This window comes from Perognathus longimembris, chromosome 13 (genome assembly GCF_023159225.1).
Source record: "Perognathus longimembris pacificus isolate PPM17 chromosome 13, ASM2315922v1, whole genome shotgun sequence".
Classification (NCBI taxonomy): domain Eukaryota; kingdom Metazoa; phylum Chordata; class Mammalia; order Rodentia; family Heteromyidae; genus Perognathus; species Perognathus longimembris.
The window spans coordinates 25,438,228-25,464,897 of NC_063173.1; the positions used below are offsets into that span (position 1 = coordinate 25,438,228).

At 42.4% G+C, this 26,670-nt stretch overlaps 1 protein-coding gene across 1 annotated transcript; it reads left to right on the top strand.

Annotated features, from left to right (window-relative positions):
• The first annotated feature begins 4,008 nt into the window (after nucleotides 1-4,008).
• Nucleotides 4,009-21,720, top strand: LOC125362452 (putative ankyrin repeat domain-containing protein 26-like protein). Its single transcript, XM_048361297.1, has 10 exons — nucleotides 4,009-4,199; nucleotides 5,075-5,189; nucleotides 5,345-5,518; nucleotides 6,431-6,537; nucleotides 9,230-9,398; nucleotides 12,693-12,799; nucleotides 15,522-15,687; nucleotides 17,999-18,181; nucleotides 20,203-20,469; nucleotides 21,538-21,720. The coding sequence occupies exons 1-10, from the start codon at nucleotides 4,009-4,011 to the stop codon at nucleotides 21,637-21,639; spliced, it is 1,581 nt and encodes a 526-aa protein (XP_048217254.1). The 3' UTR covers nucleotides 21,640-21,720.
• The last annotated feature ends 4,950 nt before the right edge of the window (nucleotides 21,721-26,670 follow it).

Below are 26,670 nucleotides of genomic sequence, written 5' to 3' on the forward strand. Positions count from 1 at the left end.
CCCTTGGCTCAAAGCTCAATTTATCTCATTCATATTCATGATAAGTGGATTTAATTTGGCAAGTGTGTACAGTATACATTTATTTATGTCACTGAAGTAAACTTGGTGTCCTTGAAACAAGATAAAACTTTTGGTCATAGGGATGATCTATTTTCTTGCCTAAGTGTATAATTCAAATTATATTTTACTACATGTTTTCCATGTTGAGTTGATGAAATTAAACCAATAGTGTTAGTCTGATTTTAATTTGTATCACTTTTGGAGTGATCATGTATACAGCTCTCTCTCTCTCTCTACCTCTCTCTCTCTCTCTCTCTCTCTCTCTCTCCCTCCCTCCCTCCCTCACTTCCTCTCCTGGGTCAGGGCTTACATTCCTGGCCTGGAAGCTGTCCTTGAGCAATTTTGCAAAGGCTCTACCACCTTGACCCATAGCTCCACTTCTAGTTTTCTGGTGGTTAATTGGAGACTTTCCTTCTTGGGTCAACTTTGAACTGTGATCCTCCAGGATCAAGCAACCCAAGCAGCCAAAAAAATTTTAGAAGAAAAAATTCAAACATGTACAACCAGAATTAAAATTTTTATAGCTTTCAAAAAATTACAGCATGCATTTTCATGTTGTATTTTAAATATTGCCATCACTCTAACCAAAGTATAAGTGTATCTTGTTAAGGAAATAGATCACAAACTTTATCCAAAAAAAACCCAACTATAGAATTATTATTCATCTCATAAACAATTGCCTTCAATCTGGTCTTTGAAGTATTTTCAGGTGGAAATCAAAGGTTGCTTACTTCTAATTCCAGGTTTATAAAATATGAATGTGTTACAAAATTTGTAGACAGGAATTTGATAACTCAATACAGCATATTTTATGGAAGGATGGTCTCGATTTTACAGTATTTTACACTGACTTTATTCCATATAATTTTCTAATAACGTAAGCTTTCCTGTTCACTGAGGAGGAAATTCTGGTAGCTCCATAGGCGTCTGAGATCTGCCTGATTAAAGTTGATGCCAACCCAGGCAACACAGCAGACTCCTTATCACCCACCATCTGGGCTGCTCCCGTGGTTCATCATCCTCACAGTGGGCGTGAATTCGGGAGGACCACGGTTCCAGGCCAGCCTGAGCTGAAAAGTTCCTGAGACTCTGTGAGCAGCAGAAGCTTGATGTGGCCAGGCTGGGCTTCACCAGAGCAACCGAGTCGGAGTTAGGAAGGAAGGTACACAGGGAAGGAGGAGGCTGAGCAAACACGGTTGGCTGTGTATCTAGGGATGAAGTAGAAAAAAGTGAAGTTAATAAAAGTAAGGAAAGAGAGAAAATAAAAGTAATGAAACAAGCAGACATTAACAACCTGTCATTGGAAAAGAGACTCTTTCCATTGATTTGGGAGAGCTTGGACAGGTTCCCCTGTGTGCACGAAGCAGTCTCTTGATGGAGCATGTAGGGCTGTCTTGGGGTGTCAGCCTTCCTGTGGCCTACTGGAGCTGGGGTGTGGGGTGGGGGTGGGGCGGGTTGAGGCCTGTCTGGAACCCTTGAGTTCTGCAGAAGGGTAGGGCTGCTTCTAGCTGCCCTTACCTGAGTAGGGGAGCACTCCTGCCCTGGGGGAGCCCGTCCTGCCCTGGGGGAGGCCATCCTTGCCCTGGGGGCGGCCATCCTGCCCTGGGGGAGCCCATCCGGCACTGGGGGAGCCCATCCTACCCTGGGGGAACCCGTCCTGCTCTGGGGGAGCCCATCCTGCCCTGGGCAGAGCTTTCCCTCCTCAGATCTCTTTACTGGGTTGAAAATGGGCGCTGCTGACTCAGCCTCAAGTTTCCTGCTGGCTGCTCTGGCAGGGTTTTTAGTCTTATTTATTTGTTGAATGGCTGCTGAGAAGAGTATGTATGGGGTCTCTGTAGGGTGGAAGACTCTATACAGATCTATCAGATCCATTTGAGACATGGTATTACTTAGGTCCTCAGCTCCCTTGCTAATCCTCTGGGTGCTGGATCTGTCTCTTGGAGAGAGTGGAGTATTAAAGTCACCCACTATGATTGTGTTTGGGTCTATCTTGTTATGTAGTTCTGTGAGAATTTGCTTGGCATATGTAGGTCCAATTTTGTTCGGTGAGTATACATTTATCACCGTAATGTCTTGATTCTGGATTTTTCCTTGTATTAAAATATAGTGGCCTTCTTTGTCTTTTTGAGTTGATTTTAATGAAAAGTCCAGCTTGTCTGAGATCAGGATGGCTACTCTTGCCGTTTTGGTAGGTGCGTTTGCTTGCAAGATCTTGCTCCATCCTTTCATTCGGAGCCTGTTTTTGTCCCTTGCTGTAAGGTGGGTCTCTTGAAGACAACAGATGGCAACTTTTTGTTTACAGATCCACTCTGTCAGTCTGCTCATCTTTGTCAGAGAGTTTATACCGTTTATATTCAAAGAGATCATGGATAAGTCTTTTTTCCCTTCCATTTTCCTGTTAGGCTGTTTTTCCTCTCCTTCTTTTCTTTTCTTTATTGAGCTGCTCTTTCTGTTGGGCTCTGGCTATTGTAGTTTGATTCTGTTTCTGTCTGGGAGCCTGTGGTTTTTCTGTGGGGTGGGGTTCCCCTCTTAGAGTTCGCTATAAGGCTGGTTTTTCATTCACATACTCCTTTAGATCCTCTTTGCTATGGAAAGATCTGGTTTCTCCCTCGAAGGTGAATTCCAGTTTTGCTGGGTATTGAATTCTGGGTTGGCAATTGTTGGCCTGTAGGATTGGATGGTGTTCTTCCATTCTCTTCGCGCGTGGTAGGTTTGTGTGGAGAGGTCAGCTGTTATCCGGATCCTCTTCCCATTGTAATAAATTTCTTGATGATCTTCTTGTATCCCCTTCCTGTGGTTGTACCTACACTATCACTGTATCTTATCTGAATCCATTGGAAACTGCATATACTTGTATCAGAACGAGGAAACTGAAAGGGATTATCAAAATCGAGAGTCACAGGGTAAAAAGACAAATGACTCCAAAAGCAATGCTTGCAAAACTGGTGTAAACCAACTGACCAACTAATGGGGGGGAGAGGGGAGGGGGGTGGGGTGGGGGACTGAGGGAGGAGTGACAAACAGCACAAGGAATGTATCCAATGCCCAATGGATGAAACTGTAACCTCTGTGTACATCACTTTGAAATAAAAAAAAATAAAAAATAAATTTAAAAAAAAGACAAAGCACAAAATGATTCTTGGCATTGTAAACAAGCGGTCGGAAATCTGGAGCAATTCTAGAATGCATTTCACCTATAATTTGCTAGCGACTCTTCCAGAAGCCCTAAGTGTAAGGTTTACACAGAATGGTGGTTCACTGATTTTTTTCTCTTTTTAATTTGTGGTGCTGGTGACTTGGTCACAGCCAATGTCCCCGCGTCCTCTGTCTGGGAAGCAGCGTGCGGACCCCGCGGGGCGCTGCCCAGGCTGCAGGGAGCTCGGGTTTGCAGCCTGGACTCCGTGGCCCAGGTCCAGTGCTGGGCAGCAGGGGGGCGCAGCTCCCGGGGGCTGGTGGGGTGGGGGCGGCCCGCGCCCCCCTGGGGGCCCCGCCTCCCGCCGGGTCCTTCGGGAGCGTGCCCCGCATGCGCCCCGCACGCGCCCCGCCCCGGCCTCCAACGGCACTGGGCCACGCGCACGGTGAGCGGTGGCGGTTGTGGCCGTGGAGGGAGACAGTGCGCAGGCACGGTGAGCGGCTGCGGTATTGGCGGTGGAGGGAGACGGTGCGCAGGCGCTGTGAGTGGAGGCAGTGGTGGCGGTGGAGGGACGCGGTGCGCAGGCGCAGTGAGAGGTGAAGGTGCTGGCGGTGGAGGGAGACGGTGCGCAGGCGCGGTGAGCAGTGGCGGTGGAGGGAGAAGGTGCGCAGGCGTGGTGAGCAGTGGCGGTGGAGGGAGACCTTGCGCAGGCGCGGTGAGCAGCGGCGGTGGACCAAGTGCCCGGATCCCCGACGACACTCGACGAGGGGCAGGGGCGGGAAGGGCGTGCGAGGGGGGGGGGGCCCGGCTCGGCCATGAGGAGGGCGCTCCGGTGCTGCTGGGGGGGCGCCGGGCAGCCGGAGGGCGCGGGCTCCCCGTGCAGCCTCGCCCGCTACAAAGCCATCACCAAGTGGCACCGGGCGGCCAGCGCGGGCGATGCGGCCCGAGTGCGGAAGCTGCTGGTCCGGGGGAAGGCGGACGTGAACGCCGCGGACAGGCATGGCCGGTGAGGACCCGGGGCGAGGGGGCGGGGCAGGGGGCGCAGGGGGCCTGGCTGGGCGGGAGCAGGGGTCCCAGGCTGCCCTCTTCATGAGAAGCCACTGCACGTGTAGACAGCAGCCCGTCCCTGTCCTCACCCTCCCTCCTCGTCCTTCAACTCGTGGAAAGCCAGCGCCCCACGTCCAGCGGGTGTGGCATCTGCCCCGCATGGACAGCCGCCGCCCACGGCCTGAGGACGCCCACACCACAGCAAGGCCCCTGGGTGGAGCCGATCTCCTCCACCTGGGAGCCCCAAGCAGGGCCGGGTGGGGGCGGAGCGGGGGCGGGGCACAGAGGGGCGGGGGCGGGGCCTGGCGGGGCGGAGCCGATACCCCCCCACCAAGGGCTCCTACCGATAGCTGGGCGGGGTCCCGGCACACATCCCAACCCCACTCGCAGCCCCGCGCCCTGGCGAGGCACACACTCGCAAGAGGGAATGTCATGGCCAAGGCCTTGTGCCCTGGCTGCACTCGAGGCCTCGGGGGGTGACAGGCTCGGCCCTGCAGGGCGTCGGTGGGGTTCTCCCGGGCCCCCTCTCGGGTCAGGGGCTGCCCCTCCCAGGGCTCTGCGCTTCAGCCTGATCAGCCCAGCAGCCCCAACGAGGCCCCGCTAAGCCAGACGCCCAGCACTGGCGGGGGTGTCGCCCGGCTGCACCCCCAGGCCCTTGGCACTCGCGACACTCTATAGTTACAGGAACACATGGTTTCATCACTAGTAGGACAGATGGAAAGCCAGCGTGCGTTACAACCCTTTCAGCAAAGAATCCATGTTGGGAGAAGTGGGTGAGGCTGCGGCTTCGGAGCGCGCTCTGCCATGTCCTGAGAGGCCTTTGCACCCTCACAGGACGGCTCTGCATTTTGCCTGTGCCTATGGCCACCCAAAAGTGGTGGCTCTCCTTCTGAGAAGGGGTTGTGACATCGATGCTGTTGATAGTGATTGCAACACAGCTCTGATGAAGGTAACTAGGACCCAACCATTGCCACCTGAGAGGGACTTGGTTGACCCGCTTACCATACCAATACATGAATGACGGGGAATCTTCCTCATTGAACCAGAACTAACTAGCAAACCACGTGTGACCTGACCACTCACTTTCTGACGCTATCCCAACAGGCTACCCAGTGCCAACAAGAGGACTGTGTGTGTATTCTGCTGGAACATGGTGCTGATCCAAACAGGAAAGATGCCTGTGGCAAAACTGCCCTCCAGCAGGCCGTTTCTATGGGGAACATAAGGATAGCTGCTAAACTGGTGGCATTTGGGGCCCACGTGGACAACATCAGAAAGGTATATATCACCCCAATTTACTTTGAAGTGCTTGAAATACAATTATCATTACTTTGCACGTACACATCTCTATCTATCTATATAGACATTTCCACCATGGTAGAAATACACACACACATGCACAAACACATATGCACAAACACTTAAGCAAACTGCACTTTATATAAACCAATGGATATCGATATATTATTTTGTATAAACATATATATATATATATTCCATATACATGTAGAAAGATTTACAGATCATTTTGGCAACTCTGTCCAGACTATTTCCCAGGGAGGCTTTGGTAACTGCCCCACACTTTACAGATGCAAAAGGGTGGAGGCGTGAGGAACCAACAGTTAGAGAGGCAACCCTTTCAATAGTTTGTTCTTAGAAGACCTAGGAAAATATTCCTCCACTTAACTGGAGTTACTGAATACAGATGGACTATATAGTAATGAGCACAGGAAAATTCCATAAAGCAGAGTGGTCATGAGGTATTTTAAATTTCCTATGTAGGCCAGAACTTACAGGTTTCTTTTATAATGAAAGTATCATGCCCAGTAGCAGTCAGGCTATCTGTAAGCCCTGAAACTTTTTTTTTCGAATTTTTATTATAAAACTGATGTACAGAGAGGTTACAGTTTCATACTTTAGGCATTGGATACATTTCTTGTACTGTTTGTTACCTTGTCCCTCATACCCCCTCCCCTTCCCCCTTTGCCCCCTGAGGTGTTCAGTTCACTCACCCATGGGAGCTAGGGAGACTTTCCTAGATGAGGGGGCCAGAGAGTCACAAAGGTGATGTTACTAGATCTTTACTCTCTGTATTGAGTGCTTACCCACACTGGCTCTTTTATTGAATTTGCCAGTTCTCTTGGGAAATAGAACCTAAGGTAAATATAAATATTTTTTATTGTTTCATAGGATATCCTGTTAGAAATTAGCAATGCTGCCAAGGAAGATGAACAGCGCATGAGCAACACATCATTAAAGCGTGAAGAAAATGAAGGCGAAGTTGATGAGATGGAAAAGTATGCCTAGTTGATCAGTTTTTCATGACTTTGGTTGTATTCTAGATGAGAAACAATCACTCAATTCAGAAATACTAAGTAGGAAAAATATTAAATCATAAAACCTACCAAGTGAGCTTCAGGGTTAAAAGCTTTTATTTAAGCTGGGCATAATGGCTTTAATCTAAAACTCTAGATAATTAATTGAGAGGGAAGGTTTAGGAGGATTGCAGTTTCAGCAAGAGGGAGACACTATTCAAACAGGAAAGAAAGCAAAAGGGCCTGGGGTCAGGACTCAAGCAGTAGAAGGCACCATAGCAAGACCCAGACCCTGTGGTCAAGGACTTTTGAGTGAGTGTGTGTGTGTGTGTTCTACAAGGGCCTGGTAGCTGCCCGCGAGTTTTTTGTTCAAGGCTAGCATTCTCCCATTTGAACCACAACTCCCCCTCTGGATTTTGGTGCTTAGTTAGGGAGAGTCTCAGACATTTCTTCCCAAGCTGGCTACAAATCCTGATCCTGATCTCCATCTCCTGAGTAGCTAGGATTACTGATGTGAGTCACTCAGAGTGCCAAATCAAGTTTGAATACTTCAAATAAAAGCATTTATGAAAATTACAGCATAGAGTTTACACTGTTTGGGAGGATTCATAATGCCCTCAGTATGCACTGATGCTTTGTATTCTTAAAGGAAGCTCAAGTCATTTGTATAATTCATATTTGTAGTTTACTTATAGGGCTCACAATGAAATTCTTAATTACACAAAATTTTCATCATAATACTGTCTTATGTTCCCTTTACAAATGCAAAATGAAGCATAAACAGAAACTCCAGAAGCCTTTTTGTGTGTTAGAGATCACTCCTTTCTTTACAAATATTAATAATATATCATCACAAGCTGGTTAGCAATTGTTTCTATGTACTCTGTTCGGTTGTTTTCCTCTTGTATTTCTAGTGTTCCTTAATGTTGTTGATTTCTAATGTGATCTAATGAGTTTTTATTTTAACGGACATGAGAGTGAGAAAGAAAAGAGAGTTTTCCTTCAGTGAATACAAGTTATTGTTGGGTGTTACATAAAGGAAAGACAGGCTTTATATTCACACAAATAAGTTATTTTAGTTCATACATTTCATACTTGCTGTATCAATCACCTTGGAAATACTATCTATATTTCCTCATTTCCTAAAGTGGTTAGCATATGTTTATCATTTATTGGAAAGTTGCACATGTAGAATGAATTTTATGTCCTAGAAGTAGCTCACCAGATTACCTACTTACAGAAAATACAATAACCTAATTCTCATTACATTACTTTCAAAACTGATAGTGATTTGAGCAGCCAAGAGATTGTATTCATTTTACTTTTAGCTTACTATGTATTACAATATATTTTATCAGACTCTGAGGAAATGAAGAACATTTCCATTTGAAATAGTTCTCTACCTCAGAGAATGACTCAGTATTGTTAATACCTTCAAAAATGTTTTCACTAGAATTACTACCACAAAATTTGTTGTGGGAGAAATTTTTCTGTTTTGACATTAGTGAGAATGCACAAACATGAATAGTTGAGTTTTCGAATACTTACATTGGTTAATCTGTGTAAATCTTCAAATATACACAGATAGGAAATATATTGATAATGTATAGCTCATTATCTATTGGAGAAATTATATTCACTTAAAATTTTGAGTGTGAAGATAAATTGTTATCATAGTAAAAGGCAAACGATTTATACAATCTGAAGAGAAACCAGGCTATGAAATTACTATTTTAGAGTAGCCCTTAATCTTACTGTAAACTATGCATCTCAAAATATTGTCAGGATTCTGCCTAAGCAAGGTATTGACATCTCTTCTAGAGATGCTATTGGATGGACTGAACTATCCAAATCAATTTTTGCTGTGGCTGCACTAATTAAGACCGCAAAACAATGCCCCTTATGGTCTCCTTGAGGGTTAAAACAGATAATTTTCCCATGCTATTTACATCTGCTGCTGTTTCCTTCTCCAGCTCAGTTTTGGATGGCCGAGTTAGTGACTTCAGCTGGCAGATATCATGCAAAAGGCTAGCACAGCAGGACATAGCAATGGTGTGGGATTCTTCATCTCAGTCCTTGCTTTCTAGTGGTACTGGGACTGACGCAAGAGTTCTGCACATATGAGGAACATATTCTGGTACTGATTTATAGTCTCTCCAGCTCCTTTAGCATCTTTATTCTTAGAGATCTGTGCAGTGTCTACTTTACTCAATGTATAACCTCGCCCTATGCATGGGTGCAAGCAGTGCCACATCTTTGATAGTAGTGACCTGCTTTTTCTGCTTGAACAAAGCCAAGTGAGCAGAAAACCATCCATTAATCTCTTAGATTTTTAGATCACAACTTTCTTGAATTTCTTAAGAACTTTAGGAGTTCTTTAAGCCCATAGGAGATAATATCCTTTCCCAATCAGATGGGATGTGAGCAGACCAGTGGAATTCTTTGTTTCTGTTGCTTGTATTACAATCCAATAATGAACATCTTATGTTGTCTCATTGTCCTTCCTAAAATCTCTCAATTCTCCTTGCATTATACACGGAAAGTGTACAAAGTTTTCTACACATCATATGTGCTTGATCTTATGCAATGTCACATCGATATCTGACAAGAGAGCTCACAAAGTGACCTTTCCCTTTATTAATCAAAATGTTAAGATGATCGTACTTATTCACAGGAAATGCCGAGGACAAGAGGAAAGCAACAAAGAAGAAGCTAGTGCATCTCATGCAAATGTTCCAGAAGAAGACCAAGGGAACCACAAACTCCACATGAAAACACAACTTGAAGCAGATATGAAGCCACCTGATAGGGAATTGAATGGTTCAAAGGTAAACATGAGTGAGGTAATTAATCTTCCATAATGCTGTCACGTTTCTAACTTTATTAATAGCAGGACTAACTACGTGTGGTGATGCACTAAGTGTGGACAAGGAAGAGCCTGGTGTACTCCTGAAACTAGGAAATCTCAATGTACCTTCAGAATCCTAGGGGGAAACATAACGTGTAGGAGATTGGCTCTGCAGAGAACTTATCCAAACCTGGTAGTGGCCCTTGAGGCTACTGTATACAAGAAGTGAACTTGAAGGAGGATGGAAATGTATAACTGATCAAGTTGAAGGGGCCGTGCTGAATGTGATCATTAGTTGAACTAGTCACCTTCGTTGAAGCCTTCATACTTCAATAACTCCCAGAAATCCGATAAAGACAAACAGAATGTTGGTAGCCCCAAGCAATTTCTCTGGCGTACTCCCCTCTGCTAACTCATTAAACCAAACTGCGATGGCCAAGTGCCCGGATGGCAGCCCATGCGAAACTCCCTCTTCTCCTGGGCCGCAAGGACCCCAGAGGAGATTGATCCTCTTCTGACTCTGTCCTGGGAGGAATTCCTCTCTCCACCTTCCGGGGAGATGGGGAGGGCACAGAAAAGCCCAATATTCTTTCCAAAACCACTTGAGGCTCTCCAGCCTCTCCCCTCAGGTCCCTGCCCCTCCCTTGTTGCTGGCCATGCAGTCCTCCTTTGTGCCCTTTTGGGCTTTGTTTTTCACAAGGCTGCGTTTGCGGGCACCAGGGCAGGTTGTTTAATTACCTGCTGACTTCTGGGTTCCATTCCTGATGCTGTATCAGGCCCCTCTCTGTCTCTTCCTGCCTTCCTCTCCTAACTGTCCTTCTTCCCCTCTGGATTCTGCTGTTGGCTTTGGGGTTCAGGACCAGGTTCTCCATCAATAAAAAGATAAAGTTGGCTCTTTTTAGTTCACATCCTCCCCACCTCCTCAGAAAATAATCATCTTACAAAATTTCCTGATTACTCTTCCATGTAGTGGTCATGAATGGATACAGTGGCCTTTCATTTGGTGTATCACAATTCTCAGTTTGCGAAAGACTGCCATACAATCATCTCAAGAAATGTATTTAGGAGGATTCTTAGTTGACCAGAATATGTGACTTAACTGGAATTTTGTGCAAAAGTAGAGAAAAGCTAAACTGATTCCTGTGATAGATTCTTTGACACTTAAAGCCCCTTAAGATAAGTGGAGCTCTCATTACTGAAATGTGATTTCTAAGAGGTGGCAGATAGTTTATAATTTTGAATGGAATTGCATCTTAAATTGAACAATAGTCCCTACTCTAGCTCTCCCTAGGGAATGTAAAGAGTTGTCAGTAAGCGATTGTCCCTGTACCTCCAAGGCATGAAAGAAATTCACTCAGTAGATAAGAAATGAGAATGCAATGTCTCTTGTTTGCTGCTGTTGTTCTCTAGAAGAATTATTCCGCACACTGACTAACAGAAAAATGAAAAATTTTCACATCCACATCGCCTCTAAGGTCCCAACTTTTCAAATACTTTAGATGTACCAGGCATGGATATTTGAGGATTTTCTCAAGACTCAGATACTGCTCCTAGACATAAGGGACACAGGATTGATACATGTCCATATATGTCACTCAGGAACTCAAAACTTCAGAGCAGATCATATGTTGCTCTCTTGATCCTTTTATTTCCATCCATATAAGCCTAATTTTCCTTTGCTATGCTTTGGTTTTTCATCTCTTAGAACATAAAAGAAATATTACTGGCCTTGTCTCTGGGCTTCCAGAAAGACACCCTTTTCCTTCCAACCTACAGTCTTTCACTCCCATTTAAACAGTCTTGAGAAACATGTTGGCATTGTCTTTTGCTAAATAGAAGCTGACCCTCTGAGAATTTCAAGTTTCCTGTGGATACTCAGGTCATCCACCAAGAGTCAGGGAGAAGCAGAGTTTTCTGAATCTACATGTTAGCCAATTCCATTGTTAAATGACTTCAACTCTGGTAGCCCATCCATTGTTCTGATATGTTGACACAGATCAGACATCATCAGCCTGGAAGTGCTAAGCACCAAAAGTCAGATAGAGTTGGATAATCCAATGTGAATTTTTTTTTTCTGCTACTGAGCTTATGAGGCAAGTTCCTTTAACTTTGTCCTGTTTGATTGTTTCACATTTCCACCACTTGAGAAATGGCTCCAGTGTACTGATCATTTTGGCAACTGTGTACAGATTATTTCCCAGGGAGGATTTGGTAACTGCCCCACACTTTACAGATGCAAAAGGGTGGAGGCATGAGGAGCCAACAGTTAGAGAGGCAACCCTTTCAATAGTTTGTTCTTAGAAGACTTAGGAAAATATTCCTTCACTTAACTGGAGTAACTGAATACAGATGGACTATATAGTAATGAGCACAGGAAAATTCCATAAAGCAGAGTGGTCATGAGGTATTTTAAATTTCCTATGTAGGCCAGAACTTACAGGTTTCTTTTATAATGAAAGTATCATGCCCAGTAGCAGTCAGGCTATTTGTAAGCCCTGAAACTTTTTTTTTTCGAATTTTTATTATAAAACTGATGTACAGAGAGGTTACAGTTTCATACGTTAGGCATTGGATACATTTCTTGTACTGTTTGTTACCTTGTCCCTCATACCCCCTCCCCTTCCCCCTTTGCCCCCTGAGGTGTTCAGTTCACTTACACCAAACAGTTTTGCAAGTATTGCTTTTGTTGTTGTTTCTCTTATTTTACACTTAGTCTCTCAATTTTGGCATTGCCTTTCAATTTCCTAATTCTAGTACCAGTATACATGGTTTCCAGTACACTCAGATAAGATTACAGAGATAGTGTAGCTACAATCACAAGAGGGTGATACAAAAACATCATCAATAGTAGAAACTACAGATACACATAGGATGTTGAAAGTAGTTACAACTGGGATATAACAATCATTTCCATAAAATGGAGTTCATTTCACTTAGCATCATCTTATGTGATCATAAGGGTATAGCTATTGGGGTCTTGTGATCCTCTGCTGTAAGCCCTGAAACTTAATAGGAACTACACGACAAATGCTCTGAAGCAACTGAAGTTTGAGGGGGCAGTAAATTTCTAGGGAATTTTCACAGTGTACCAGGGTTCATGTGGACCTCACCCATGGGAGGCTAGGGAGGCTTTCCTAGAGGAGGGGGCCAGAGAGTCACAAAGATGATGTTACTAGATCTTTCCTCTCTGTATTGAGTGCTTACCCACACAGGATTTTGCATTGAATTTTCCTGTTCTCTTAGGAAATGTAACGTAAGGTAAATATAAATATTTATTATTGTTTCATAGGATGAAGCCTTGGCAATTACCACTCCTGAAAAGGAATGTGAACACCAGAAGACAGAAGCAACATTAAAGAATGAAGAAAATGAAGGCAAAGATGATGAGATGGAAAAGTATGGCTATTTGATCAGTTTTTCATGACCTTGCGTGTATTCTAGATGGGAAACAATCACTCAATTCAGAAATGCTAAGTAGGGAAAATACTAAATCATACAACCTACCAAGTGACCTGCAGGGTTAAAAGCTTTTATTTAAGCTGGGCATAATGGCTTTAAACTAAAACCCTAGCTAATTAATTGAGAGGGAAGGTTTAGGAGGATTGCAGTTTCAGCAAGAGGGAGACACTATTCAAACAGGAAAGAAAGCAAAAGGGCCTGAGGTCAGGACTCAAGCAGTAGAAGGCGCCATAGCAAGACCCAGACCCTGTGGTCAAGGATTCTTGAGTGTGTGTGTGTGTGTGTGTGTGTGTGTGTGTGTGTGTGTGTGTGTGTCCTACAAGGGCCTGGTAGCTGCCCGCGAGTTTTTTGTTCAAGGCTAGCATTCTCCCATTTGAGCCACAACTGCCCCTCTGGATTTTGGTGCTTAGTTAGGGAGAGTCTCAGACATCTCTGCCCAAGCTGTCTACAAATTGTGATCCTGATCTCCGTCTCCTGAGTAGCTAGGATTACAGATGTGAGATACTAAGTGTGCCAAATCAAGTTTGAATACTTCAAATAAAAGCATTTATGAAAATTACAGCATAGAGTTTACACTGTTTGGGAGGATTCATAATGCCCTCAGTATGCACTGATGCTTTGTATTCTTAAAGGAAGCTCAAGTCATTTGTATAATTCATATTTGTAGTTTACTTATAGGGCTCACAATGAAATTCTTAACAATTACACAAAATTTTATCATTGGTACTGTCTTGTGTTTTCTTTACAAATGCAAAGTGAAGCATAAACAGAAACTCCAGAAGCATATTTTGTTTTAGAGATTACTTCTTTCTTTACTAATATTAGTAATATAGCATCACAAGCTGGTTAGTAACTGTTTCTATGTACTCCATTCAATTGTTTTTCTCTTCTATTTCTAATGTTCCTTAATGTTGTTGATTTCTAATGTGATCTAATGAGTTTTTATTTTAACGGACATGAGAGTGAGAAATAAGGGAGAGTTTTCCTTCAGTGAATACAGGTTATTGTTGGGTGTTACAGAAAGGAAAGACAGGCTTTATATCCACACAAATAAGTTATTTTAGTTCATAGATTTCATACTTACTGTATCAATCACCTTGGAAATACTATTTATATTTCCTCATTTCCAAAAAGTGGTTAGTATACGTTTATCAGTTATTGGAAAGTTGCACATGTAGAATGAATTTTATGTCCTAGAAGTAGCTCACCGATTACCTTCTTACAGAAACTACTATAACCTAATTCTCATTACATTACTTTCAAAACTAATGATAGTGATTGGAGCAGCCAAGAGATTGTATTCATTTTACTTTTAGCTTACTATGTATTACAATATATTTTATCAGACTCTGAGGAAATGAAGAACATTTCCATTTCAAATAGTTTTCTACCTCAAAGAATTACCTCAGTATTGAAATTACCTTCAAAAAGGTTTTCATTAGAATTACTACCACATCATTTGTTGTGGGCGAAGTTTCTCTGTTTTGACATTAGTGAGAATGCACAAACATAAATGGCTGAGCTTTGGAATACTTACATTGTTTAATCTGTGGAAATCTTCAAATATACACAGATAGGAAATATTATATTGATAATGTATAGCTCATTATCTATTGGAGAAATTATATTCACTTAAAATTTTGAGTGTGAAGATAAATTGTTATCATAGTAAAAGGCAAACGATTTATACAGTCTGAAGAGAAACCAGGCTATGAAATTACTACTTTAGTAGCCCTTAATCTTACTGTAAACTGTGCATCTCAAAATATTGTCAGGATTCTGCCTAAGTAAGGTATTGACATCTCTTCTAGAGATACTATTGGATGGACTGAACTATCAAAATCAATTTTTGCTGTGGCTGCACTAATTAAGACCACATGATAATGCCCCTTATGGTCTCCTTGAGGGTTAAAACACATAATTTTCCCATGCTATTTACATCTTCTGCTGTTTCCTTCTCCAGCTCAGTTTTGGATGGCCGAGTTAGTGACTTCAGCTGGCAGATATCATGCAAAAGGCTAGCACAGCAGGACATAGCAATGGTGTGGAATTCTTCATCTCAGTCCTTGCTTTCTAGTGGTACTGGGACTGACGCAAGAGTTCTGCACGTATGAGGAACATGTTCTGGTATTGATTTATAGTCTCTCCAGCTCATTCAGCATCTTTATTCTTAGAGATCTGTGCAGTGTCTACTCAATGTATAACCTCTCCCTATGCATGGGTTGCAAGCAGTACCACATCTTTGATAGTAGTGACCTGCTTTTTCTGCTTGAACAAAGCCAAGTGAGCAGAAAACCATCCATTAATCTCTTAGATTTTTAGATCACAACTTTCTTGAATTTCTTAAGAACTTTAGGAATTCTTTAAGCCCAAAGGAGATAATATCCTTTCCCATTCAGATGGGATGTGAGCAGACCAGTGGAATTCTTCGTGTCTGTTGCTTGTATTACAGTCCAGTAATGAACATTTTATGTTGTCTCATTGTCCTTCCTAAGATCTCTCAATTCTCCTTGCAGTATATGCACAATGTAACCAAATTTTTCTATACCTCATATGTGTTTCATCTTATGCAATGTCACATCGATATCTGACAAGAGGGCTCACGAAGTGACCTTTCCCTTTATTATCAAAATGTTAAGATGATCCCACTTATTGACAGGAAATGCCTAGAACAAGAGGAAAGCAACAAAGAAGAAGCTACTGCATCTCATGAAAATGTTCCAGAAGAAGAGCATACTAACAAACTCCACGTGAAAACACAACTTGAAGCAGATATGACGCCACATGATATGGAACTGAATGTTTCAAAGGTAAACGTGAGTGAGGTAAATTAATCTTCCATAATGTGTCACATTCCTAACTTTATTAATAGCAGGATGAACTAAGTGTGCTGATGTACTACGTGTGGTCAATGAAGAGCCTAGAGCACTCCTGAAACTAGAAAATTCCATACAGCCAATGTAACTTCAAAGGGAAAGGATTTGGATAATGTAGAGAAGAGTTGAGCTTGGAGGTGAAACAGGTAGTAGGAAAGGTACAATTGCACTCAGAGCAGGGCAGCTCCAAGGAATGGGTGTTTTTCTAATCTCCAAATCACTTATAGAACAAGAACATAATGGGAAAAGTGTTTCCAAAAATTGTCCTTACAAGACAGTATGTTGTGAACTAGGAATTGTGGAGGAGGGAAGGTGGGAGAAAAATGAGGGTTGAGGCTACAAGTTTGGCAAGAAATGCACTCACTACCTTATGTATGTAACTGTACTCCCTCTGCATATCACTTGAATGATAAAAAGTAAAAATAAGTATAAAAATTGTTCTTACTAAATACAATTGAATTAACTGAGAATACATTGAACTGTTGAATCCACTTTTCTGTCATAACTTTGTAAAACTTACCCCAAATATTCTATCTCAAGGGACTTGCTTTCTTCCTAAGTCTGTGGTTTGGGAGACACTTGCTAAGGAAACTTGTACTCATGCCGTTCCTTGTGGTTCTCGTGAGACTGCTTGAGAACTGCATGGTACGAGTCCACTGGAGGGTTTCCTCCCCCATGTCTGTTTATCTGGAGTGCTGCTGGCCTCTGGGTAGACTTCCTTTGTGTGTGCATTTCCTCACAGGGGTGGTGGCTCCTAAGGGCAAGAAGTCGGCTACGGAATGCCTTTCTCTCTGTGTCTCTCGCTTCCTTTCTCTCTCTCTCTTCTACTGAAACTCACATGGAGCCACTTTGACCACATGTATCCCTTATGTTGGTGTTCCAGGTTGTCCTCCACGCTATGTGTTCATGGAAGCAATCTATAGACTGTGCTCCAGAACAAGGACATGCTAACTTCTACCCGCAATCATTTTATTTTCACCCCACTTAGAATTCTTGCCACTACTCATCACTCAGAGTTTTTCATTTGCAATCACAACACGCCTCGGTGTAAGCGCAAGATGCTCTGTCACTTTGACGCTTAGCCCCTTCCCACGTGAATGAGACACCAAACATGCTGTTACATTTCTAGAAACACTGCCATTTCATAGAGAAAGTGGATATACTAATCTGTGGCACTTACAGAATAATTTAAGATATAAAAATTGTGAGATAATTTAAAGTTTACTACAATTTATCTATCGTCATTCTATTTGTTATATACAAGCCAAGCTGGGTTGTGAAAAAATCTTTGTTTTTTGTAAGGTTTAACTTTGAGGGACTGTTTTGTCAAACTGTTTCTCAAAGTTTTGCGTTATTTTTCAGTAGGAAAGATATGGCACCAAACATAAAAAATCCAATTAAGCATAACAGAACCAATCCCAACAAATACGAAACTTCTTCCAACAGCCAAGGGCAACAGGCATGGATGAATAGCCTATTTTCCTTAGCTTTGGACACTGAACCACAACAACAGCACCATAGAAAATTACTATGTACGGGGTTGAGAATATGCCTAGTGGTAGAGTGCTTGCCTCGTATACATGAATCCCTGGGTTCGATTCCTCAGCACCACAGATATAGACAAACACAGAAGCAGCTCTGTGGCTCAAGAGGTAGATTGCTAGCCTTTAGCCAAAAGAAGCCAGGGTCAGTGCTCAGGCCCCGAGTTAAGACAAGGACATTAAGACAAGGAAGACAGAACCATGAGAAAGAAAAATTGCGGTAACGGAAACGTGCTTATAGTTTAGAAGCTAAAATGTGATCGGTAGCACATTTACTTATCAATTCATTTTGTGCTCCCTACCAGCACAAACATAACTGACAGGTTGAGAATTTCTACTTCATATTTATTGTGGATTTCTGTACTACTTGTTTACATGGAACAATACTTCTCCCTATGTGGAATTCTACAGTAACATTACTAAAGTGTTCACAATTTGAAATTTAATCAACAACAATGAGATTAGCCCATTTCTCTACCCTGTGTATCAGCTGGGGTGACTTGACCCTGACAACTGGCTTATTCCTTCACATGTCTGAAGGGAAAATCAGGTTTCTACTACAGCCAGTGGGGTGAATCAACATTACTTTGAAATTGGTTGTTTTTCTGAGTTCTTCAAGGGACTCCATTCTAAGAATCTGGCTATTTATAACTTGTTTTGTGTTATACAGTTGCCACGGGAATTCCTTCTTTACCTACCTACACTTATGTATCACGCAGGATGAAAATGTGCACATCCAATCCTCCAAATACGAACAGCTGGAAAAGGAAATGCGTGTCCTCACAGAGGAGTTACAGCTCATGAGAAGCAAATATGAGTCACAGACAGAAGAAATTGCAAAGCTGACTCATAAACTATACAGCATAAAACTTCAGACAAAGAAATACAAAGAAATCTCTAAGGTAGAACAGTACAAAACCTTTGTGACCCCTTACATGTACTGTTTATGTTACAAAAGTCTATTAATACAGCACTTTATTTCACTTCTTTTTGATGAAATGTTTTAAAATAAAACAACTACATAATAACCTAAAGTTTTATTTGAAATTTACCTTTTCTCATTTCCTAAAATATACACAGGCTGTGTTGTTTTGTGATGAAATCTTACATTTTTTCTTTGAGAGGTTTAACTATAAATGGGCCACTTGGTTGAGATATATCCCAAAGTGGGCTTTTGCTTTCTTGATAGAATAGATAGAGCACCACACATGAAGCATACAATCAAACATAAGGGAAATGTCCAAGTCAGTTCTAAACAGTGTTAACATTCTACCGATGGCATGATCACCAGGTAGTTGGCCTTGTTTTCCTGGTTTGGGATGACCAAGAACACAAACAGCACCACAGAAAAGTCATATCCCAGCAGAGCCTGGAGTTCCGCAAAGGACTAGCCAAATGGGTGCAAGTGTGGAAGCTCCATTTGCACAATGGATGGCTCCAATGTGGCATTTTGGGATCCTAGTTGCTTCTCTCCAAAGTCTCTTAGTTAACAAGATCCCTACAGCTTCAGAAAAGAAAAGGATTCGCTTAAAGGGATAGTTAGGTTTGAGACAGATGAAGTACAATAGGAGGGGTGACATTGGTCACAATTTTTGTACTTATAAATTGATAGCCTGAATTGAAGCCCCCTTGTACAAATACATAAAGAATATTTTTTTTAATGAAGGGGAAAAGTCACATTAAATGAGGCTGTGAATTGTGGTTTTGATTCATTACACTTGTAATGGTTAGCATAGTTATTTTTATACTAGTTATCTATTCCTTTTCCTCTACATACTGGCTTTAAGATATCTGGCAGATTATGGGTTTCTATTCATGTTTATTGTGCATTCCCGTCCCATTTGTTTACCTAGAACACTCCACCTCTTAATGTGGAGTTTCAGTGCAACATTAACGTGTTTACATTTGGAATTGAATCAGTAGTGAAATCAGACCATTTCTCTACACTCTGCATTGTATGGGATGACTGTGTCACCAAAAGCCTTGCTCTACATGTCTGGGTGACAGCAGCCATTGAAGGAATCCACATGTGGGCTTCTTCACAGTGTAGTGTACTGGTGAGATTCTGAAGGCAAACTTCCCAATGAGAGGAAGTTTTCTTGCTGTTTCTAAACTTTTTCTAATTTAATGTTTGAAATAAAACAGTAAATTCATCACATTCTGTTCACTAGAGAGCATTCTCAAAGGCTAGGTCCTATTCAGATAAAGTAAAATTATAGGAGGAATGCCCCCATATATATATATATATATATATATATATATATATATATATATATACACATGTATAAATATGTGTATATGTGTATATATATGTAGAGAGAGAGAGAGAGAGAGACAAGCTTGAGAATCATCTCACCAATCAAACCCTATTGCAAAGGAAATCACTTCTTCACAACTTAGTGCTCTTGAAACGGTACAATTATTTACTTGTTTGGCTTAGAATTCTCCCTGCTTTGTGGCAAGAATCAGACAATTACAAAATCATGTAATTGAATCCAGTCCATTTTGTTCAAAACTGAACTTCTTACTGGGACACGTCATACATAGTTACTTACCAAAAGTCATCATTTTCTGGCATGAAATTCAGATTTACATTAAAAACACTTGAAGATTAGAAAACAGCTTATAATTTTAGACAGCATATATTGCACTCTTTAAGTAGAATTGGAATTCTAAGGTTGGAATTAGAGTCATTCTATAAAGAAAAAAACAAGAAAACTAGGAGACCGAAGTGCAAGACCAAGCACAAGTGTTTTATGAGAAAGCTGATCGATGGAGGGAATGTACTTTAACCTTGTAGTCATTTGAAATGGGTTGACTTTCTGCGTAATTCAGGGGAGCATATTCTAAGTATCTTACTATACTCATGATTGATCTGTGTAAGCTTGTCTTTCTTTACCAACCTGTGCTGATGATCATGCAGGTTTCTGCTGCCTCAGAGAATCTGCACATTGGCAAATGTGAACAGCTGGAAGAAGAAAATAAATTCCTCAAAGAGCAGTTACAGTCCCTGCAAAGCAAAAAGGATTCACTGGCTGAGGAGAATACAAAGTTGAAGGAAGACCAAAAACATCTTACTGAGAGTTGCAAGTGTATCATAGCTATGACAGAACAGTACAGAATATTCCTCACACAAAAAACGGAAAGCGAAATAAGTGAACAAGAAGAAAAAGTGTCCAACTTTATACAGGTGAATATATTTATTTCTAATATGTTTAAACGTTTATTGGAAGGTATATTTTGGACTTACACATTGTTTCATGTACCTTATTAGAAGTAAATTATATAATGTTTCTATCTTACATATTACATCATATTCTATATATTCTACATTATTCCCACATTGTAAGTACATTTATATTCAATAATATCCTTTTTATTAAAAATTACTTCATGGGCTAGGGATATGGCCTAGTGGCAAGAGCTCTTCCCTGGTATACATGAAGCCCTTGGTTCGATTCCCCAGCACCACATATACAGAAAATGGCCAGAAGAGGCGCTGTGGCTCAAGTGGGAGAGTGCTAGCCTTGAGCAAAAAGGAAGCCAGGGACAGTGCTCAGGCCCTGAGTTCAACGCCCTGGACTGGCTAAAAATAAAAAAAAATTACTTCATGTTTGAAATCTAGTTGCCATAAAATTAAATTCTTAGAAAACAATAATTCATACAGATTATAACATGCAAGCCAGGCACCTGTGGCTCACACCTGTAACTAATAGTAGCTACTCGTGAGACTGAGATCTGAGGACTGCAGTTCAAATCCAGCCAAGACAGGAAAGTCTATTGAGACTCCTCTCCAGTTAACCTCCAGAAAACCATAAGTGAAGCTGCGGCTCAAAGTGGTCGAGTAGTACCCTGAGTAGAAAAATTCAGGGACAATGCTCAGACACTGAGATCAAGCTCCACAATGGACAACCGTAAAAAATAAAACAAATTGGAACATGCTCATAGACTTTCATTAAGGTCAGGTTTTCATTCTCAAATTTTGATTGGTCTTGTTCTATTTTATTAACTTTTATCCATACTATTGTACACATGCAGTAGTACTTACTTAATGTCATCCCCAAGAGAAAACTGCACTTAGGTATTTAGTATTTAGATTAAATGCAGTGGATAATGATGAGAAGTACTGTAAATTCAAGCACCGGCTTTCCCATATTTCATAGTGTTCTACACCACGGAGGCCAAGCTATGTGGAGGGAATATAGAAACTTGTTCAAGAAATATTGATTGAACAATGACTCTTTTCAATTTTCTTTAGGAGCAAACCAGAGCTCGAGCATATCAAGACTCTGTTTGGACATCGACAGTGCAAGCACAACAATCTAAAATCTCCCAGCTATCAAGTAAACTCCTGGAGTAAGTTTAGAGTCACAGAAAATAAACAAAACTTATTAAGTAGACTGTAAAACATAGTGTTATGCCTAGATTTCCGGTCCCCAAAGACCACCAAGGAGCCGATACCGATGCAAACGCACAACAGTCTTTATTGCAAGCTGGAGCCTGGACTCTCAACCATCACCTACACAGCGGATCTGGATTGAGAGTCCCGACCCTCAGATAGGCAGGGTTTGTACTGTGATTACAACAGGGGCAGGATATTTCCAACTTGGCAGATACTTGATTGGATGGTATTTAGCAAGCACATCTTGTCCTATTTCTACTAGCTCTCTACCCTATCAGTTAACCTATTTTGGCTTTGATAATGGGAACTGGCCTTGATATCAGGAACTGACAGTAGGTGGTCACATAGCACTGATACAGTGGGTTAGTGCAGGGGGTAGAGCAAGTCACAAATGGGTTAAGCAAGCCGTTTACAGAAGCAGAATTTTGCAGTCAGGCTGACCTTGTACCAACTTTATTTAAACAATTGCCACCTTGTTTTCCCATTACCACTAAGCAAGCTTTAGCGGGCTAAAACAATCCAGTACTCAATCATAAGTAAACCAACCCAACAGTTTCCGTGGCATTTCTACTCTTATTATGGTTATTTCGATAGTCTATGACTATGATCGTTTTTGACTGTCCATTACCATGGTTGCTACCTAGGTAGAGAGGGGAACAAGGGCTCCCTGTATTTTTAAGTGTCAAACGATAAAATAGTCTCATGGGTGGGGGTGCAGCCCACTAGCATGGAGTGATCCCCTGGGTTTAGAAGCTGTTATAATTTTAGCAGTAAAGCTTATATTTAGTCACGCGGGTTCTCGGGTCAGCCCTTACATTCCCTCCTCTTCTACTGCTTACTGGGGGGTCAGTCATGGCCTCATTAGCCTACATTTTTCTGGCTTTCTTGTCCAAGGGCTGATACTGAGACCTCAGCACTCTTAGCTATACCGCACTGACACGATCTCTTACAAATGCAGTGAGCCTGTTAAGAGTACAAAGACCAGTAGAGACCACAGACTTCTTGTCAAATGGTATTTCCACGTTTGGGTCAGCGACCTTACATTACATATCTAAAACCAAACAACTACTAAACATGAAAAGGTCTACAATAGACCTATCAGAGGATCACCATAGCTCCACAGCTTTGTACACATCATATAAGAACAGGATAAGCAAAAACAACCCCAAGAGAAGGACACAGGTCGAGTCTATTGTTGATGTTACCTTTGAAGTTTTAGGTGAATTTCCTTTGGCGTACCCTATGTGGTTACTTTGTATGATTTTAGTACACTGGGTATGGTGTGTATATATGCCTACCTGATCTAGGGAAGAGAAAGAAAAACGAGGGTGTAAGATATCACAAGAAATGGACTCACTGGCCTTGTCAATAAAAATTAATTTATTGACACATTAATAACATTTAATTTAAAAAAAGAACACAAGGATCAACCATTAAGATGACTATTATCAACCTCAAAGGTCCTGCTACCGAGGTTTTTAACAATGTCAGCCAAAGGGACCCGTTACACAAAGACTCATACCATCCCATGCTTTCCTGGTGTATCTCTGCTCATTCCCGTATGGTTAACCCCAAAACAGCCTTACTCTCCCAAAGAAACCTGTCCTGTTTGGGAGGACCACTTCTGCCAGGGAGTTGGTCAGCGTCTCAGTAGATGCATGCATTCACCGATGTCCAAACCCTCTTGAGCGGTGAGGAGTTGATGGATGGCTCCAATGGCTGTCAGGCTGTACTTGATCTGAACCCCAATGGGATGGGAGGGGGTGGGGCAGCCACAGGCAGCAGTGGCTCCCAGTGGCTCCCACAGAATGTCACACCTCCTGCTGGACTGCTGCTACTTTCTGCTTAGCCTGGTTCAAGAAGCTTACCCTAAGGCCTGGCTAGTGAACCCCCTAATATAGTCCTGGTTGCCTTTCAGCAAATTCTGGTTGGACAATTTAGCTACTGCTTCACAACCAAGCCTGGGGCCTAAGGGAGGAGGTGTGGGAACATTCCTTCATAGGGTGTGATGCCCATACAGGATGGTGGAGGAGGGCCGTCCAGTTTTCACCAGTCTCAAGGGCTAATTTGGTTAAGCTCTCTTTTCCTCTCTACCTGACTTGAACTTTGGGGGTGAGAGGCACAATGTAATTTCCGAATAATCCCCAATGACTTACCTAATAGCTGCCTTACCTAAGTGAGGAAAGAGGGGCCATTGTCTGAGCCTGTGGCTACCGGGAGTCCAAACCTGGGAATTATCTCCTCTAGAAGCTTCTTCTCTACTCTCTGTGCTGTTTCCCACTTGGTTAGGAAAGCTTCCATCCATCCTGAAACAGTGACTCGAAAAGCTAGCAGGTACCTCCCTCCGTTCCTCTTGCCGTCTTTCTCTTGGCGGCTACTCCGCCAGCCCCATTTGTGGTCTGGCATGGCACGCTCCTGCTGCTAATATTCCTTCTAATGCCTGGAGCTGCCTGTCCCACAAATGCTACATGAATCGCTTTGTCAATTTTCCTCAGCCTCTAGGTCTATGGAAGCAGAAGGATGGTAAGCACAAGCAGCCTTTGAAGGCTGCCGGAGACTCACCCACGGCCTGTCTAACTTGCCCACCTTAGACAAACTGATTGCGCGCTTTCCGGTGGCCTGGAGCCCCCCAGAAGAGCCTGGTAATAAACCTTTGGCCACTCCCTCCCTGCCAGGAATTCAGTGGGGAAGAGGATTTCTAGTGCCTGAGGCTTCTTTGAGAAGGGAGGGTAGAAGTGGGAGTAGAGCAGAGGGGGAAGGGGGCTCCCTACCTTATCCTGCCTCATTTTTAAAGGGAGCTGATGGGCGAAGACCGTTCCTCTTCTGTAACTTCTTCAGGCCTGCTCAGGAGCGTTGACCTTACCTAGCCAGGAACCTATAACTTTAGTCTACTTTACTGAGAGGCTGCAGGATTAGATGTCCAGTTTACAAGCTTTCCTCCAAACTGGAAATCACATTCAACTTTTAACTTCTAACAACTTTATAGACTTTTGGGGCTACAGCAGTGTCACCTTTTAACATTTCAGTTTGCAAAAGTGTTTTCCTGACTGGCTGGGGAAACAGATCTCTGATAACCTAACAATGCCTAAATTACCTTAGTAGGCATCACGTAGGTCTCGATAAGGACACGATCTCAGGTCCACAAGCTTCCTTCCTGAACAGATGTGCGAGCTCAGAATTCTCACTGCCGGTCAGGGCTTTGAGCAGATGCAGGGGGTTGGGATTTTAAGCTATCCCTTCACTAGACAATCTTAGCTTTACTACCCACTATCACAGAGGACTGGCAAGTTCCTCCAGGACCTCCTGGCTCTGATGAACTTTTGAAGGGCTAAGCACACATGACTCTAGGATCTGACACCCTCTCTGCCATCCAAGCAGTGGCTTGCTGCCTCTGGATGCTCCATCTCTTTTGTCCCAGCAGTGACTTTTCCATGCTGAGGTCAATGCACCTTTGACATTTCTCTTGATCCGGCGCTGGACTTGGACTCAGGACCTGAGTGCTGTCCCTCAGCTCTTCAGTTCAAGGCTAGCACCCTACCACTTTAAGCTCCACACAACTCTGTTCCCAGCACTCTGCTGGCTCAATACAGATGAAGATTCTCACAGGGACCTTTCTCTGCCTGGGCTGGCTTTGAACCACAGTTTTCAGATCAATGAATCTCACAAAAGTCCCCTTTACTCCAATTAAAGCAACAGGATGGTCCACACAGAAGCAGTTTTTAAGCATCATCTTACCTGGAACTTAGTAAGGGCCAAAGTTACATTTGATAAACTTGTAAGAATCATCTGTCCTTGACTGTAGTTCTACATGGAAACATAAAACCTGCAAGGCAAATTGGAATAGCAAATTAAACAATCATTTTGGCAGCCTAAATTATTTCTTTTGTCCAATTGCAAAGAAACATTTAGGACAACTTTATTTTCCAATCTCATATCTAGAAATCCATTTTTGATCTCTAAACTCTTTTACTAACCTCTGCTTTAATATTGACACTTTAGCTTTCAGTTGTATTTGAAGAACTCTGAAATCTAGAGGCACTGGTCACAGTCCGTTCCCTCAGGGTGGCTGCTTTAAAGGGGTCATTTGTTTCCTTGCGGTCTGCGTTACTGCCTAGAACACCTCTGAACTCAAATGACAGTTTTCCCTCCATGCAAGAATTACACATTCCAGAATTACAAACAAGAATCCAGACTTAGTATCTTTGTCCCCTTTTTTAGGATACATCCAAATTGCAACATAGCCTAGAAGGCAAATTACATTGTCCAGATAAACTTTGAACTGTCTTCTGAAAATTTTTTTTTAATGTTTGAAACCTCCCAAGGGGCAGTTTTAGACTTAAATAGCATCATCACAGCACCTATTTTACCATCAGGATGTTATGTCCACCTGTAAGGAAAAGATACGGGACAAGGAAAAGCCTCCATTTGCCCATCCTACTCCTTGGGGCTTGGAGAATTGCCTCTGTGGCAGCTTACTCTTTTCCACCATGTGTGGACTCCCCCCAGGGCCTGGCCCACCCCATGGACTGGCTAAGCTGCCCCTTTGCCACATCACCCCTCACTCCTGAGGATAGGCTCACAGGCCTGGCCTAAGTGTTTCTGCCTTTTTTTCCATCTCTACCTGAGAAACCCAAGCAATTTTTTAACAGGGATAAACATTAATATCCAAATTTCTGACATTTAGCCCTGAATATTAACAGGAGAGGAAAATAAATTTCACATTTCCAATGTCTTTTGCTAAAGAAAATAACTTGATTACAGGTTAAATAGCCATATGCATTAAGAGACCAGACTTAAAACTGCAAATTAAAGAATCCTTAGATACCTTTTAACTGTTTGTATTAAACTATGCACTAATCCTTTAAAACATTTGGTAAGGCCCGAACTTGATGACCTTTGAACTTAAACTCACCTATTTTTACACTATACTGACAGTTTTCATCTGGAACATGTTCACACTCACATGCACACACATACACATGCAAAAGA